The following is an 18,758-nucleotide window of genomic DNA, read 5'->3' as shown; positions in this document are numbered from 1 at the left end:
GTGGTGACTGACAGTATGCATTGAAAATAATGAACATTTGTCAAATGTCTATTTTTGAACTGCTGATCACTGTCTGGTGAAGTGGATTATCTTTAATTCCTAAACATGTATCATAGTCATGGTGTAATCATCATTCAAGTATCCTGGCCAAGTGATTTGCAAGATGATTGCTTAGTATCACCACAAGATTTCAATATTTATCGACAGGATCGATCAAGCAGTATAAAAAGGTGTGGCAGCGGTGTAACCACACTTGTAAATATGAACTAGTGTCGATCGGCTTTTGCATGTTTTAACTTTACAAAGGACTTTATCGACCGTTTATCTTTAAGATGTCGGCCAAATCGCTTGGACAAATACAATTATTCGTCTGTTAGCAACATCTGTGAGACTCCAGACTGCACTTCATCTGCATTATCCGTTTTCGCTGATGAATTCACTGAACTTGCTGTTATTGCCTTCATTAGTTCACTTTCTACTGTATGTAGTGATTTTAATTCACGCGACTGCAGCTTTCTTCCATCACTAGGCTACCAAAATGTAGTGGATTTTCGTGCTCTCTTGGATGCTTATTTAGAATTAGTTTTCATCATTGATGTGGGTTAAATGTGACTCGTATATCTGCTCCATTGCCTGTTCTGATCACTGTATCATTCGTGTTCCACTTAAAGTATACGGCAATGTTGGAAAGTGTACACTTTTGCATCAGATAACTCAATGTTTACTCAGAAACTTCTACTTTGTAAAAACTCTTCAAGTTTGTGTAAACTACCTAAAGAGCTTACAGGTGAGAAACACATTAGAGACGATAACCAACTGATTGTTTGTAACTTAAATAAGTCTTTTATACGTCAGTCTAATGATGTCGTGCTCCCTATATCCACAGGTTTGAAGAATAGTTGTGCTCCGATTTTCACTGGAATTGATGTCCCAAAATGTCTCCAGTCACCTTACTCGTCTCAATGTTTAGGACCTAATGAAATCCCAAACCTCTTTTCCAAGAAGTGTGCTGACATTCTGTGTTATCCATCCACGATCATCTTTAACAGATCCTTCCCAACTAATCTCATACCGAAAGTGTGGAAAAAGATAAAGATTATCCCAATACCTAAGAAAGTATCTGGCGATAAGAATGTGAAATTTAGACTCATAGCAATAACTTCATACTTTCTCAAAGAAGTTAGAAAACTTATTTCTACTCCCACTGTAATCTGCATTGAGAGAGCACATTGACACGTATCGGTTTGCTTACAAATGCTAAATAAGCACCTTAGATGCTGCTATTGTTCTGTATCATAATACAGTGTTTAGCTGAAAAAATAAGAAGTATTTTCAATGCTCTTTTCCAGACCATACTTTTGCCTTTGTCTCTATTCCAAATCAACTACTAGTTGGTACGTTTGTAAGCGACAGCACCGACAGCTGTATACCCAACTGAGTGTATTCCCACCTCTGTGAAAGTGAACAGTACACTGTGCTTGAAAGAAAGTGTCCAATGTTCTTACTGGCTCATGAAGGTGTGCCACAAGGAGTCATAATTTCCCCTCTTCTTTGCTCTTTTTCTTCATGACCCTCCATCTTACTCAGAAAACGCTTTTGTTAAATATACGGATGATCTCACTGTATGTATGCCGATTCGTATTTCTTCGCATGAAATGAATGAGCTCTTGTCTTACTGAACGATGGCCTGTTGTTAATGGTCTCACAGTTAATACTTCTAAATGTCAAACTGTTAACTTTAGGTTGCGACACCAACAGCGCTTAAACACCCTGTTAGAATCCCATAAAGCTTGTACTATTGGATATTCTTTGATAAAGACAGTGTCAACGGCCGTTTTCCTCTGATCTCTCTTGATCTTATATTTTGCTGTTATTAAAGATGGTTTTCCGTCTGATTTACTACATAGAGAGGCTACATGCTTTTGGGATTATTCAATATTTACTTTTACGATTTGTTAATTCTTGCATATCACGTGTTATTCTTTACTGTTTCTCGTTATGCTTCCCCGGGCTTTTGAGAAAAGATTTTACTGTTTTTAGGAGAGTATTGAAGGCAGTTAACAGGGTGTGTGATACGTCTTTGAATGTCATTATTAATATGATTGTGGATAGACATCCAAAACCTTGTAAACTGCTAGTAGATGTTATCTTGTCAGATAATAACCATCTACTTGATTCATATCTTTCTCGTTATATATCATCTGATAGAAAGAGACTGCACTACATTTGAATCCATATACTCAAGCAAAGATACAGAAGCTCTACAATGCCTTATCTAGCAAACACACTTTTCGACGAACAGGTTGTTAAAGTTGGCCCAGTCAAGAATTTGTATTCTTTAATATGTTTCTAATTGAAAAGTACAGATTCTAATCTTCAAAAAAATAATAATAAACATTTTATTCAATTCCTAGTAACTGATTTACTTAGTTTTATGTATATATGTATGCAGTTATCGGTTTTTTCCTTTTTTTTGTAAAAGAAATCTGTTAAAATACCTTGTACTGAGAATTCTATGTTGTACTGAAAATATAATATTGATAAAGCCATCAATAATGACAATAATAATTGATATGAGGGGATTAAAAATCAAAATTACGATCTTTTACTGATTGTGATTTTTGTTCAATATTGCTTCAGCTTTAATCCAATGTGATTAATTACTCAGAGTAGTGTTTGTTTTTGGTTTCCAATGTGATATTTTATTTTGTATAATACACGATATTCTTGTATTTAATTAACATGAACTATGGTTAGCGTGACACGCAGTATGTGATTTGTTATAACTCTGGACATTTTTCATACATGTGATTTGATTCTAATTCATAATCGAAATGGATGTACAATCAATATATAAATGAGTGTATTTTCGACTAGGGTCGTCGTCGTGTATTGGGTTTGATAAATCTTCACTTGTGCCAGTTTTAGTGTTCATATTCTGATCATGGGGTTCGTAGTGGTTCCTCCTTTTACAAGTGTAAGTAATAAATGATCCTGACGTGATAATTAGTGATGACCAGACATAAAAAATAACGACCAGTCATAACAATAATTAATTAGAAAAGTGCCTTTCTATGTACTTTTATTTTCTTTCATATATCTTAAATCTTTACGTTATAGTTCAGAAATAATTCTCTAAACGAAAGTAATAATAAAAAATAAAAATCTGTCAAGTACGTATCTATATAAGCTATTATTATTACGTAACATGGACCCTTTGTAATAAGTAATGGAAATATCATTGTAAAAACATACTCTTATTTGAACTTCATAGTCATTTGGTGCGAGGTAAATACAATAAAAAAATAACACAAGCACAATAGCAACAACAAAGGAAATTGACTATAGAATGAATTAGAAAAAGATTACTAACTGTTTATGGTTTATATTATTATCTCCATTGTCTTACTATTCTATCTGTGCCATTATTACACGAAAAAAACAAATATAACTTCTATATATGTAAGCATGATACGTATTTAAGTTTCTATGTAAGTAAATAGTATATTGTTAAAAACAAACATATTCGTTAAGGCAATAAGAAAAATCCTTATTCTATGTTGAATTAACTAACTACAGGGGACAATTTTAAATAAATAAAAATATCTTATTTAAGATATATCCATTGAATGTTTATTTTTATGACAGGAGTTAATAATGACTAAACCATTGGTCATTCAGAAATAAACAACTTCAGATTTTGTAAGTGTACAATTTTTTACTTAGGATAGTTTTATCAACCTCGTAATTTTAGTATAATAAATATCTAAAACGTTAGTTGTCGGGTTAAGAAAAAAAATAATTAAAATAAATGAACAGTGGTAGCAGAGCTGTGTATATATTATCCGAACAAATTTAGTGCTGACAGATTATTCTGTTATAATTTAAAAAGGAACTATAATAGCTCACTTATTTCTAAACTATGTACTAATGATATTGTCTAAATATACACGTGGAGCTTCATGATTAAGTGATCCAATTGGGAAAATGCTAAAACGTCTGGGCTACCTGTTCCGGCCATCTAGATATTTGTTTTTGTACGTTTATGAAAAGTTTACAACTTTTCTCTGTATAGGCATTGTGCAACGAAAAGAATGTATATTATTCAGATGTCGATTCCTGAACTGCTAACATCTAATTGAAGATCACCCAATATTTATCGTCAGGATCAATCAAGAAATAAGAAAAAAAACTTGTTGAAATACTTTGTGCTAGGAATTCTATGTTGTACTAAAAATATAATATTGAATAAAGCTATTAATAGTAATAATAATAATAATAATAATCACCTTTGGACTTAGTTATCTTAGTTCAATCTAATAAGTTCTGTGTTTTATAAAAACCAGAGATGATTTTCATGAATAATAGTCTATGAATAATGAATATTTGTATATTCCAAGATTGATATTTCTGTGAAACATTAAATTTTGATGAGTTTAAACCCATGCGACGTTGATATTACATAAAGTTGAAAATAAACGGTTGATATGCGGATGGTTCTGTTTTCAGTTTCTAGTTTTATCCGGTTTATTACAATGAGAAATGACTAATAACTGGACAGCTGTATTTTACACAATCTACTATTCACAGTAGTGGTAAGTTTGAATCAAGATTCTCTTAGTTGTAATTCTTACAATTTAGTTGTTTTCTAGGTTGAAGAATTTCCTAGATATCTGTCACAAGAACTACACTATTCCTGTTATGTGTTTAATATCGATTTAACAACTAAATGATTTGTTTTCATTCTCTTTTGTTACCTGAATGAATTATTTTTCGAGTTAGAGTTCGGACCCACCCAAAATAATGTTTATGGATGTAGAATACTGTTATCCTACTGACAGTCAATAATAAGGACATGAACCTTGGAACTTTCACTGCTAACAGAAACTGTTAGTATTCCAAACGATATCAGAATGATCTGTTTTTCTTGTCTTATGATTTATTAAAATTTATGAAATGTTTATGATACGTTTTTCTTTGATTATGATTAAAACGCCTTAAGATATTTAGATTAATATGTATTTATATTAGTTAACACTTATGAACAACCTATTTTATTTAGAAACCAAACTACCGTTAATGTATTAGGAGACAGGACTGGTTTACTGACTTCTCCGATATTGACTTAGCATCATATTATTAAAAGTGAAATACGTAACGTTAATCTTACTGTTAATTACCAGAAAAACAATTACCCCTCCGTTAACGAATCATCTCATAAATTGTCAGTTGACTTTGCTGGAGGATGTATTAAACATCCGTCTAAATGATCGGACAATTAGTTTAGTATTTTCTGTTCAACAACAAATTCATTTTCAAATTTATGATAACTATCACAATTTTAGACTAATTGTCTTTAATCAACTGAGTAGAATCTGAAAAATCTTTTAATACAGTTGATAAAGATTGATAAAGCTTGTCATAGTTTTAATGAGACATTAAATTTGAACTTTATGTTTTATAGAAATTGAACGATAGCTAACTAAATCACATAAATTTAAGCTATTTCCTCTGTCTATCTCAACACGTAATATATTTATTTCATATTTATGTTCATATTTACTGTAGAATGGATTAAATGTGCTATTTTCTTAAATTTAATTCAAAGTTATATCATTTAAGATAATGTTGAAACATTTTATTACTATAAATCTGAGTTTCATTTTGTAATGATGTTTTTATTACATAATTAGTTATGTTTTAATTGTATTTTATTTAATATAATTTAATAATAACATTGGAGAATACCGGGTCATAAGAAGACCTTAATAAAATGTGTTCTGATTTGAGTAGTTGGTGGAAAACCATCATTGTACATAATAGAAATGTAACTAGTTGCCATATATATGTATTTTTATCTAATCTTTTAAGCCATCCCTTTATGATTAAATCATATTCTTTCGGCGAATAACATATTAAATTTTTAAAATAATAAATTTATATTCATCGCTTATATTGTAGTGAAGGAGAACACAGGTGAGGCAACCGAATTATATTCAGCACAACATTACAGAGTTACTTGGTAAAATAGGAAAACTATACTATAATACCTAATTTGCAAAATGTTCAATAATTGTCGCGGACTTCATTTTTCTGGCATTTCTATACTAATTGCTTTCTTTTCCTGCTCTTTCTTTCTTGATCTTCCCAATCTTCTGCAGCCAGACATTACATTCCTGACTCGCATTACATACTACTTATGTCAATATAAGTAGCACGCACCACAATATACGTCAATTTCATTTAATATCTAAATAGTTGATTTCTATTTCATGTTAAATTCAGTTGAAACTTTTTTCTTTTACTGGTTTGGAATTTTGTATAAGCAAATTTATTTTTAAAAATAAATATATTTATTTTAATTTTTAAATTCATGTATATATTAGGTGTTTCAATCTTCCCATTGATGATTGGGACTATGATTGATCAGTCTGTTTTAGAATATATGCATCCTGTGCGGATTGCTTCGATACTACCAGTAATTCACAAGTATTTTAAGCAGAGACAGATAAACTCAGTAAGTGAGAGGATAACGTTGTGACGTATGAAATGAAAGGTGATAAGTCCGAACCTGAAATTGATGTATATACATTCAGCTGACGAGTCCCAAATAGAACGAAATGTGCGTCTTGTATTCTGTTGCTAGCCACCACTCATCTCTGCCTAAAGTATTTATTTCAATATAATAAATCTTTTAGCTGAAGTTGCTAAAATTTTGTTTATTCTCTTTTTTTATTTACACCGAAAAAAAATCATTTTATTAGCCATACGCGATCATATGGACAATAATCATCAACCAGCTACAAGTGATAAAAATAATGATATTAATAATAGTAATAATAATGAACAGAAAGAATCCAGACTTCATCTTCGTAAACTTCATACAGAAAGTGGTGAATATGAATTAGGCTCACTTGCTGATGGTGTTTCAGAAGAAAATTTACATTCTATTAGTTATAAAACAGATTCCACAGAACATACAACTATTAATGTTTATGAAAAAGAGGAAGAACAACGCTTGAATAATGTCGGTCAAATCAAATCAAACAAAAATACCATGAAATCAATTCGAAAATGTTTCAATAGTTTACCAGAACATCGACATGGTTTAGATTTAACAAAAAAGTCAGTTAAAACGCGTCCAGAAATTCCACTTCAATGGTCATCATTCCATAATGATCAAAAATCATCTCTTGAAAAGAGTGTCACTCCTACTAATACTACTACTGCTATACATCAAACTGAATCGAATGAAGCTCGTATTTCATTTAATTTAGATGATTTGTCGAAAATATATTTGAACAGTCAGAAATTGGCCAATATACAAACACCACTAAGTAACACTACTGTCACGAATACCACTTCTACTACCATCACTGATAATAATGATAATAATGGAATAACGAAAGCTACTAATGGTAAAATGTCAAAAGATTCATTTTTAAATGGTCATAATAAAACTGATATGAATAACTATGATACATTAAAGAAAAGAGTATCTCTTAAAGAATTTATTGACCGTAAAAGTTCTAGTAAAATTACACAATCTGAATCATTCAATTCCCATAGTCCAATGGAACAAATTCGTTATTGGCGTTCAATTGCAGCAGTAGCTCAAGCTAATGCAGCAGGTCAATTAGCTAAAACTGAGAAATTAACTCAAGAATTAGCTAGATTACGTTGGGACTTGAGTATATCACATATGGAAAATAATTTATTACGTCAAAATTTAGCATCTGTTCAAGCGGAATTAAATCATGTTCGTCAAATTCCTAAAGATATTACAAATTATGCACAACATAATGAAAGTATACATCCAGCATTATTTCCTTAACTCACATGATAATTGATATGGTAGAATATGAAGGGAGGGGGAAACAACCTTCTCGTATCTTTCACAATACTGTTAATCTCTATACAAAATACTAACTTAAATTCACACCTACATGTATGTGTATGTACTTACAATGTTCTTATTTTTCTTTAAGAAAGCACATTGAGAATGAGAGCAATAATGTTAGCATCATTGGTATCATTTATTATTCTCCTGTTGTTAATTATTCATTGCTAAATAAAGAAGTTACTACCTTAAATTTTTTTAAAAATAAAGTAATCAACGTGACATTTTTATTTTTCTTTCTGTAAACTATATAGATTAACTTTCTGGTTGATTCTTTACCCTCAAAATAAAATAATAAAAAAATACATGACGTAACTGTAAAAAACAAACTGAGCTACATTTATGTTTTTTTTATTGGAATAGAATAGATACAGTTAAATAGTGAAGAAAGATAAATACATTCATTATTAAAACAAATTAATTAATACTGTAAATTATGTTACACTGACTGTATATTATATCCTCTTTTTCATTTATTCATAACAATAAAATTCATAAATGAATACTGCAATAGTAATGTTGATAATTATAATAATAATAAAGAATAATTAAAAAGAAGGATGAATCTAATTCTTTCTTCTATATATATGAATTTATTTAAACAAGTTATAATTCATTAATTATTTGTAACTATGAAGTTATCTAATCAAATAAAAGATTCATTACGGTTTATATGATCACTTCTATACTAACCTAAGGTGAAAAAAATAATATGATAGATTTGAACAGAGTTTTATAAAGAAAAAAAAATTTAAATCATATACAATTCGATTCGAAATGGATCATGACTGAAATTGAATCGTTTTCGTAATGAATTCAGTAATAGTGAAGTTAGACGCACGGTATTAGGGAATGATGGTAAATCAGTTGATGAGGTCGTGAATCTTCATCGACTGAGGTGGGTGGATCACGTATTACCCACGCCCAACCACCGATTACCACGACGAGCAATGCTGACAAGTGTTGGCAACGGATGGAAGAAAGTTAGGGGCGGCCAAACCAAAACATGACATCAGTCCTTGAAGTCACTAACATCCGGTCTAAGCGGTGTTGGTAGATGCAGAATACTTGTTCGAGGTCAGCGCGACTATTGTAACTAGTGGTTGTATACTCTGGGTGACATAATTCAGAATCGATCACAATGGCGTAGGTGTATACACTCTCCGTCTTCCCTTAAACCGTGGGATTAAAATTACTTTATACATCTCTTTCTATGAACTAATTCTTTCTTCCTGTACTATGTCATTATATGCAATCTTTCTTTTATAGATTACCACCACTGAATTAACTACTATGAATCCGGTGTTCATCTTGTTGTGCTAATGAGGTGTGGCAACTTGGACCAATGCACATATGTGCCTGGTTCTACGTTGTAGCTGACTGACTGACACAGTTTTATAAAGTCAAACTAAAATCTGTTGATAGACATAATATTTAACTTTACAAAGTTAAATATTATGTTGGCAAAAAAAACAGATGAGTTCATATAAAAATGAAATAAGTATTTGATTGATCCAAGAGTACTTTGTGTAGGTCTTTATCAACATGCATTTTAGCATGATCTAAAGGGAGAACATTCATAAAACACAACATATCTTTCTAGTCATTAAACAAAAAACTTTAAATTAAGCAAATAAATATAAACCAAACGGATCTGTCTAATGGAGTAATCAAACTTCATTCGGTTTTTTAAAAAGGAATTTGCGATAAATCTGATTTACTGAACGAATTTATGCGTATAACGTTGGCATTTTATATTATTTAAACTGGGAAAACAGTTATTATTTCCATCAGACCAGTATATTTGTTATTTTAGTTTAAACAGCATAAATATTTTTTGGCCAAACACACTACGAAGTGACTAAATATAGATAACTGGTAATAATCAGGAAATAGTGAACAGATGTTTGGTCCCTTAAATGGGACACATTAGCATTATGCAGTCACAGCCCTATCAGAGATTGAATCCATAATATTCAGGTCTTGTAAACTCTAGATCATTAAGTTAACACCCAGTGGCTTGAATCTTCATTTTCTATTAATTGGTGATATAGTATGACTATCACAAATTGTCACTAATCACCAGAAAAGATCATGCTCTCCAGTTAGATTATGAAATTTCCAAAAACTTTAGTTATAAGTGAGCACGTCAGTGTTATTAGCAAGGAACGTTTGTAGAGATAATTCACTTTTAGCTTGTACTACGTACTAGTATAACCTGTACGTTGTTTATCAATAAGATAAGTAATCAGGTTGTAAATATATTCAAGTATATCCATCTAATGCCATGTAAATCGAACTAGTAAATGTTCCGTACTTAACGACTAGTTGTCCATAAATATATAGTCATGATATCATTACTAGTAGTCTCTACTACTCAACAAGATTTACCAGATTTAGTCCACTGAGTCAACAAGGAATAAGTTATATTTTCTCTGTAATAATTGTTAACTAGAGAGCAAGTTGTGACAATTATTATGCAAACATTTGAAATTGAGTGTTTCAGGTTCGTGGGTTAAATAAAGCATCAGCATGAAAGTAAAAAATATCTAACTACCAAGTTATACAGAATAATGATTTCATCAAGAATTACCGCTTCTTTAAACCAAAAAAATATCTTCAGTATAGCGGTTGTGGAGATTATTAAGTTTTTGATTGAGATCATGAACCGATTAATGTTAGACCACCGTTGCAAAAAAGCCTGGAGGCACTGGACCGTAGTTTCATCTTATTGTGGGGCTCCTCATCAGAACGCATCCACGATCCAGGTTTCCAATCGTGGTCTGACATCAATCGGTTCATGATCTCAAACAAAATCTAATAATCTCAATAACCCATATTCTGATGATTACCACGTGCTCGCTAGTGACTAGCTTCTTGGGGGAATTCTCGGAGTTCTAGTGAGAAGCCGTGACTAGTGAAGCTGATCCATGTCAGGTAGAGACAGGTATCTACCTCAGTACAATGCCGAGGAGTCCCGCAATAGGACGAAACGGCCGCCCAGGGCTTCCAGGTTTTCAATGGTGGTCTAAAATTAATCGGTTCCTGACCTCAGTCAAAAAATATCTCTTTGTAAGTCCAACACTATTCTTAAAGTAAATTAAACGAACCAAATGTGTATTTAAAATAAAGATTATTTTTTAGTCATGTACATCAATGAGTCGGAAATGTTTTAAGCACATTTCAACATCGATCAGTCAAAGAAAATTTGATCAATCGGATGTAACATATAAATGTAGTTGTTAATGTCAAGGTATGATTCCTAACAATAGTTGAATGTAACAATCAATTGATAATCGAGAATTAACCAAGAATGTATTACCCTACTTTGTAGTTATTTAACATGAAGTGCCTCCTTTTTTTAAAAAAAAGAAAGAATTCAGACTGTTCACTTTCCTGAACATATAACGGGAAAGAATCATGATTTTTCAACCTATTTATTCGAGCTAAAAATAATTTTAATGATTATTCAAGTAAAAGTTTAGTGTATTTTGGACAAACGATAAAATTTTATTCTACAAAGAATCAAAATATTAATTTGGAATTGTACTTGTTATTATTTGTAAAATAACTTTTGAAGTAATTTATTAATTCAATTCATGAATCGATTAAAGCCAGATACCGATGAAAAACCAGAAAGTACTGGACGGCCATTTCGTCCTAGCATATGGCTCTTCAGAAGTGCGCATCTACGTTTCCGTACTCGCGAGATTAGAACGTAGAACCTATCGATCTCTCGCACGAATACTTAAACTCTAGACTACTAAGTTGGCATCCAACGGTGTCAATGTCTAACTTCAACCAATTCACGAAAAAACTTTTTAAGTATTATTCTAAATTATGTAATCCACGTTTAATGTGTTATTGAATAATGTGTTTAAATTTGTGATTAAACTCTAAGTTCTTCAAATTATTAATACAATTCTAGTAGTCTATTTGGTCAAATAATTCCATGGACTAAAGTTAATGTAATATTAAAATATTATGTCGGCGTTTTTTTGTTTACTTCCAGGAATTTTGTTGATGCTGAAATGTTTTAGTTGAGAAAATTTTAGAATATATTTCCAGGTTTACTTAGTAGTATGTATTATGTATTCACTCTCAGGGTCTTAATGATTTCATTATTAGTTAAATAAAGAGATGAATATGTTTTCTTTAGTATGAAGACTGTTATCAAGAATTCTTGGAGTTATATTGCCAAACATCAGTCGTATTATATCACTTATGTTTAATATACACTAAACTAGCTAACGTCTAATTGAATCTGCAATTAACCTGTTCTGTTGAAGTGCATGAATCATCTCTTATCTGCGTTAATGCCACTTTATTCATAGATATATAGTTTCCATCAACAAACGTTCTATCAAAAGCAACGTTACGAGGACAGCTTCTTTTGGGATATTGAAAACACTATTTAGTGTTCTTATTTGCTTAGTGTAAATCGGTGTGATTCTCTGTTTGAAGTAATCAGTTGTTTAAAATTGAGTGGTTATAATGGTTTTAGACTATAGATTTATACGATACTAGTGAAAATGTGCTTCGGTGATTAAAGCATTCAACTTTGAACCACTAGGTAACATGTTCCGATCTCTACCAAATTTTATCTACCAGCCTGGTTGTGAAAATATTCGAATATATTAACATGTAGGTGGTGGCTCAGGTTAGCTACCCTTTAGTGCTTTGTTATTACCTAATGATGACTGTTATATCCTAACGAAGAATAAATGAATGGTCACGGCTAGGAATTATTAAAGGATTCATATTATATATGTATTCTTATTGTATAACGGTTAGGTAACTGGATTATATATATTTATATTCCTTTTTTCATAAGCTTTCATTTGACTTGCTAACTAATATTATACGATCTACTATTCCTAAGTTATTCCCAATTTATTAGTACAGTCCCTCACAGTCACAGCCACTTTTAGGCCTGATCTTGTATAATTGTTATTTTCTATTTTATGGTATATGATCTGGTTTGCTTGTATTTAAACCCAGTATGTCGGTAAGTTATAATTCATATAGTGGTAGCTGTCATTGATGTTCTAGACTCATCAGAAAGGGCTACGCAAGAAGGATTAATAAAAGGTTTAGGCTTCTCGTAATGATCAACACGTCATTCGTTTGGCACAGTGATAAGATTGTATAAGTCGTGTTGTGATTGGTAATCTTGTCACGTGATAAATTATCAGGCCAAACGTCACAACAATTACAAGTTTATGGTGAAAATTGCTTATGTATTATTCATATTTCTTAATCTCAATCAAAGTGTAATTTATTTTTTAATATTTTAAACTAGATGTATAAGGGGAATAAAGGTAGTCATATAATTTATCCAACCTCAAATGAAGCACATTAGTGCATCACAATGAAGAATAATAGATCATTAGTTTGGTATTAATCTTAGTACGATACATATATAACCGATTTTTATTACATGTTGTCCTTATGTTTGTCAAGAAGTCACTAAATTACTTCCACGGAGGTATGAATGAATAAAAACGGTTAATGCCACATGACTAGCTTCTGTATTTAGTTTTCCTATGATATTTAATAGAAGTTATATACATATATATAGCCATGTAACTTTCAGATAGTCACTTAATGAAGGCGGAGGTAAGAAATGTATGTACACCACGCAAATGAATATAAGACTGTAGGGAAATAAAATAGAAAGTAAGACACACTAAGTTACATATATTGACGTTTTGTTAAATGAGCCTATTGTCACCGTTCTATATGTGACTAAAAAAATTATCATAAATGTTTATCTGCATATGAAATTTGGTAAAGATCAACAAATTCTTACATAGTAAAAATGATTTTTATTTAGTTTCAGTCATACTGATAAATGTGATTAAATAAAATAATGCCTAATTTGAATTTACAAAGATTTCAAAAGTTTCCCTACAGTCTATTGGGTTTATAAATAGAATCACCATACTGACAGTTTTTATACACTAACATGGTGAAAGTATTGCATATTTAATAAATAAAATTTATTAATTTGATAGATGAATTCACGAATCAATTGAAGCGAGTCCACTATAGAAAACGTGGAAGCATTGGACGGCCATGGTGGTCTAGCTTCAATTGACTCATGAATTCAACTATCAAATTACTATAATATCCACAAAAACATCTATATGATTAAACTTTATTAGTTAGGTAATACCAGTGGCAGAGATTCTTTATTCGGTACTTAGTATTAAATAAAAATAATTTGAAATTATATGGTATGAATCCTGTTCTTTTGATTTTAATTCTTTATCATGTAAACAAAATCATTTATAATCCTTGGGAAACAATATTCGAAAAATTCCCTCCATAAAAAATACTGATCTTTCAAAACAACCAACAAACAAAAGAATTCAAAAATGTTACCTTTTCCCTTAGTTATTGCAACAGAAAGATTTAAACCGAATTTGTGTATTCATAAAGAAACAATTATAAGTCTTCTTTTACCCTGTTGACCTTATGTTTTGTAGGATTATTACGTAAGACGTTGTTTTTATTTTTTCGTTAACTTTAATCAAATTTCTAGTATCTTAATTCTTACTTCTGAGTTTCACTCAACTAGTCTATATTACATAATCTATCTTCGGCTTCGAGTCCCGTGAGGCGGGGTCGTGGATGCGCACTGCTGAGGACGAAACGGCCGTTCAGTGCTTCCAGGTTTTCCATGGTGGTCTAGCTTCAGATGACTCATGAACTCAACTGTTGAAATCACTACAACCTCCACAAAACCCCTTCTGATACTAATCAACATATGCTCACTAGTCACTGGCTTCAACAGGTATATCCTGAAGTTCTAGTGAGAAACAGTGACCAGTGGAGTTCAACCGAGTCAGTTGTGAGATAGTAACTCACTGATGACAATGGTGGTTGTGTCACTCAATTTCGTGGATTAGTTGAAGTTAGAAATTAACACTGTCGGATGACGGCTCAGTGGTCTAGTTGGTTAAGCGCCTGGCGCGTGACTGATAGGTCATGGGTTCGTGGATGCGCACTGCTGAGGAGTCCCACAATAGGAAGAAACAGCCGTCCAGTGCACCTAGGTTTTCCATGGTAGTCTAGCTTCAATTGACTCATGATCTCAACTGTTGAAAGAAAACATATTCTTCTATTCCTATACTCTTCTAGAATATTCATATATTTGACAATTTTAATTCTTCCCTATTATAGTCTCTTAATATTATTCTATTTTCACATTTTAATTTAGTTTATTCTAAATGTTTCTGATATAAAGTGTGTACATTTGTTTTAATGATTAATCCTATGGTTTTAGGTTGTAATCAACTAAGGAGAATCCATGAAATAAATGAATCTATGTTACTCGGCTGCGATATTTTTTCTTTCATTATTCAAACAATATATATATATATATATATATATATATATAAATATAAATAAATAAATATATATATATATATACATATATATATATATATATATAACTCGTTTATGAAATCGAAAGATATATAAGTAGAAATAATACTGGAAACAATATTTGAATAAGATTAATTTGAAAAAAGGGAAAGTTGAATGTACATTAGTCAAAGTAGATCATTCTATAATAAGGATGAAGACTAACTTATTAGACCACTAGTTGGGTAAAGTAAATAAGTAGGTTAAACTTATTACTTTGCAAACATAACCTTGACTTAACAATCTGAATGGATTTCGCTATTTGAATGATTCTGGAATAAATTATAACATAAGCGAAAATTTTTCTTTCTACATAAAGAAAACTCTGATGATGTTACATAGAATAACAGTAATACCTCAGTAATTAAAACATTCATCATAGAGAACTTAACATCACTAAAATCCATCACTTGAGCTACAAATCTTTTCTGTCATTTCAGAAAATAGTATTATTGATAGAATAAGTATTTTCACTGCTTTTAAAAAAACACGACTTTCAATCATCAGATGAATAATAGACCCCATTAATCATCACTTAACAGAAATGTTCAAGTATCCTTATGGTGACTCTTTTAAGTTGAAAGTCGAAAATATGACCTTTTTCATTAAGACTCGCTATGTAACAGATTGAGCAGAATTGTAAGTATAATTTCAACATGAATTGTTATTCATTAAAAAAACGATGTAATAGTGCTATTTCATTTAAAATAATTTTCTAGGTAAGTTATCTATTGTTACAGTACAACTGAAAACTAAACATTTTATTAGTTCAGATAATAATTCTTGGTGCTTAAATGTCGCCATGTTACTAGAAGCAAGCGAATTATCTCTATATTGAAGAAATTCATTGTATCATCAAATAAAAATAAAGAGAACTCAGAGAGAAAATTTTCTTTTCAATGAGATCATTTACTTAAGCTGTACATTTGTTTATGTAGTTATTTGATAAATAATATAAGTCTATAGAAAGGTACGAAAGATCATGTTATAAAGTGATTCGAGATTTCAAACGTCAGATGGTTCCTTCGTTAGCCCTGATTCCCTTCTGCTGTATGTTTTTGTCTTGTTTTTTAACTAAACCGTAATCACTCATTATTATCGCTTAAGAATTATTCATGGTTATTCAATTGTTGTTATAATCTTTGCGTTTTTTTCATTTTTCTTCATTTCTATTTAGTGGACATATATCTTAATTAATTCTGACCCGTAGATCAATGTTATCCCCCCTAGTCCTCTCCAATCCCTGATTATTACACAATCTCATTTAATATATGAGATCATGAATCACTATATGACGCAATCTTTTCTATCTTTCTGTAAACATATATTTATCAAAACAACTATGAATACAAATATACTAATTTTATAATTGAATTCATGAGTCAATTGAAGCTAGACCACCATGGAAAACCTGGAAGCACTGTATGGCCGTTTCATCTTAGTGTGGGACTCTTCAGCAGTGCGCATCCACGAATATACCGCTTAAGTAAGTGATTTCGTTGAAAAGAAAATTTTCTTTGCTGAATTATCTTTATTTTTGTTGCTATATCTTTTGTGGATATTAAATAACGGATGACTCAATGAAATTAGGTTGTTTCATAAAATCCACATTAATAGAAAATGAACACAAACTAGCTGAAATATTGTATCGGGGTCAAATTAAATTGAATTCGAAAGAACGAGACAGACAGAGATCAATATTCATACTTGTATTATATAGGAAAATATAACATTGTTGTGAATATCTGTATTTTAATGATTTTTACTAAATGACTGGAAGTTCTATTGAAGTAAGTCAATATTTGCTTTATTACTCATATTTGTCTGTGCAAATAATGGTTATAAGTTAATTCATTAGTACAGTCAGAGAAACGTCACTGGTTGATAGGAATGAAGTTAAATACTTGACAACTGATTAAAAGTAGTATTTATATTCTGAAAATTTTTAAGACGTTTCAATAATAAAATAATATCTATTATTTCATGAATTGTTCATAGGTAATTAAGAAATATTCAGAAAAAATACAGGCAGTTAATTACTGAAGACAGTGGTAGACGGTCGCATGATTTCGTGGATTGGTTGAAGTTAGAAATTAACACCATTGGATGCCGGCCGGCTCAGTGGTCTAGAGGTTAAGCGTTCGTGAGCAAAGCCTGAAGGCCCTAGGTTCGAATCCCGCGCGCGGGGTTGTAGATGCGTATTACTGAGAATTTCCATACTACAAAGAAACGGCCGTCCAGTACTTCTAGGATTTTAATGGTTGTTTAGCTTTGATGGACTCATGAATTCAAATAATAAAAATAAATTTATTAATTAGTAGTAAAAATTTAGGTAATTATGATCTAATTTTTCAGAAAAAAATATTTTTAGAGCAAATTAACATGATGCATTAAAAAATACTGCTGTCTCTAAAGCTAATCTGTAATGAAACAATGATATTTTCTCGCTTTTGTCAGAAGCAATAACGTTACATAGCATTTTACGATAAGATCTGTATAGTTTGGTGAATCAAAACGGGTTTAGATATATTGTGATCAACAGATTGTTTGATTTATACAATATCCAGGTTGACAGACATAATCATTTTTAGTTGATATCAAAAAAGAATTGTAATAATACTACTGTGAGCATTTTTTCGCTCAAGTGTTTTACTCCTTAAGTGTTATGAGTGAACACTGTCTATAAGGCACAAGTCATGATGAGATAATTGTCTAGTTATTCCTAATTTCTAGTCATTCGTAATGAATGCTGTTTCTGTGCTATTTTTTTAAAAGTTAAAGATGCCTCATTGTGGAATTATTATTTACGATTAGAGTTAGGACGAAGATATAGGTTTTAGTGTTAAGGCTTATTATTTGAACTAGATTTTACAGTCAGTCTATATACAACCTAAATCTAAACTTTAATCTTAAGTACCAAACTCCATATCCTAGTCTTAAATACTAACGATTAATCACGAACTCTATATCCAAATCCTAAATGTTAATATATATATATATATATATATATATATATATATATATATATATCCTGACCATAATCTGTTGTTGGCTGAAAGAGCAAAACATTAGTTAGGAACATTTGAAGCGTCGCTCACAGTCGACTATGTACTTTTGCCCAATGAACTTGATAAGTTTAACCAACAGAACACTGGTATGAAATAAAAGGTTAGATAATATACCAGTGTTTATTAGCTGGACAATCTTTAAATTTTTTTCCAAGTCCCATTCTTGAGCATGACTGTTGTGACACAAGTGGCATCAGAATATTATGGTTGATTCACTCCAATAATTATAAATAAAGTATTTTCTTGATAGTATATTCAGTTAGGTTATGTAAAATTATTTGTTCGATATAGTGTAGAATGCTACTTGTCAGTTCGAGTTGAAGTTCTACTAGTTCTGAAAGAGTGGAAGAACTGAATTC

The 18,758-nt window shown here is 30.9% G+C and overlaps 1 protein-coding gene across 2 annotated transcripts in view; it reads left to right on the top strand.

The window, feature by feature from the left end:
* Nucleotides 1-8,572, top strand: part of ARHGAP25 (Rho GTPase-activating protein 25) — a 57,661-nt gene extending 49,089 nt beyond the window's left edge. The window contains exons 1-2 of one of the 2 annotated variants that reach the window (XM_051212115.1): nt 4,374-4,595; nt 6,765-8,572. In XM_051212115.1, coding sequence (XP_051072251.1) covers nt 6,779-7,834 — 1,056 coding nt within the window. In that variant the 5' untranslated portion in view covers nt 4,374-4,595; nt 6,765-6,778 and the 3' untranslated portion in view covers nt 7,835-8,572. Of the gene's footprint in view, nt 1-4,373; nt 4,596-6,764 lie in introns of those variants that run through there. The other variant, XM_051212114.1, reaches the window with a different exon arrangement.
* The last annotated feature ends 10,186 nt before the right edge of the window (nt 8,573-18,758 follow it).

This window comes from Schistosoma haematobium, chromosome ZW (genome assembly GCF_000699445.3).
Source record: "Schistosoma haematobium chromosome ZW, whole genome shotgun sequence".
Lineage (NCBI taxonomy): Eukaryota > Metazoa > Platyhelminthes > Trematoda > Strigeidida > Schistosomatidae > Schistosoma > Schistosoma haematobium.
The sequence above is the reverse complement of the archived record's forward strand: the minus strand, read 5'-3'. Positions and strand labels throughout refer to the sequence as shown.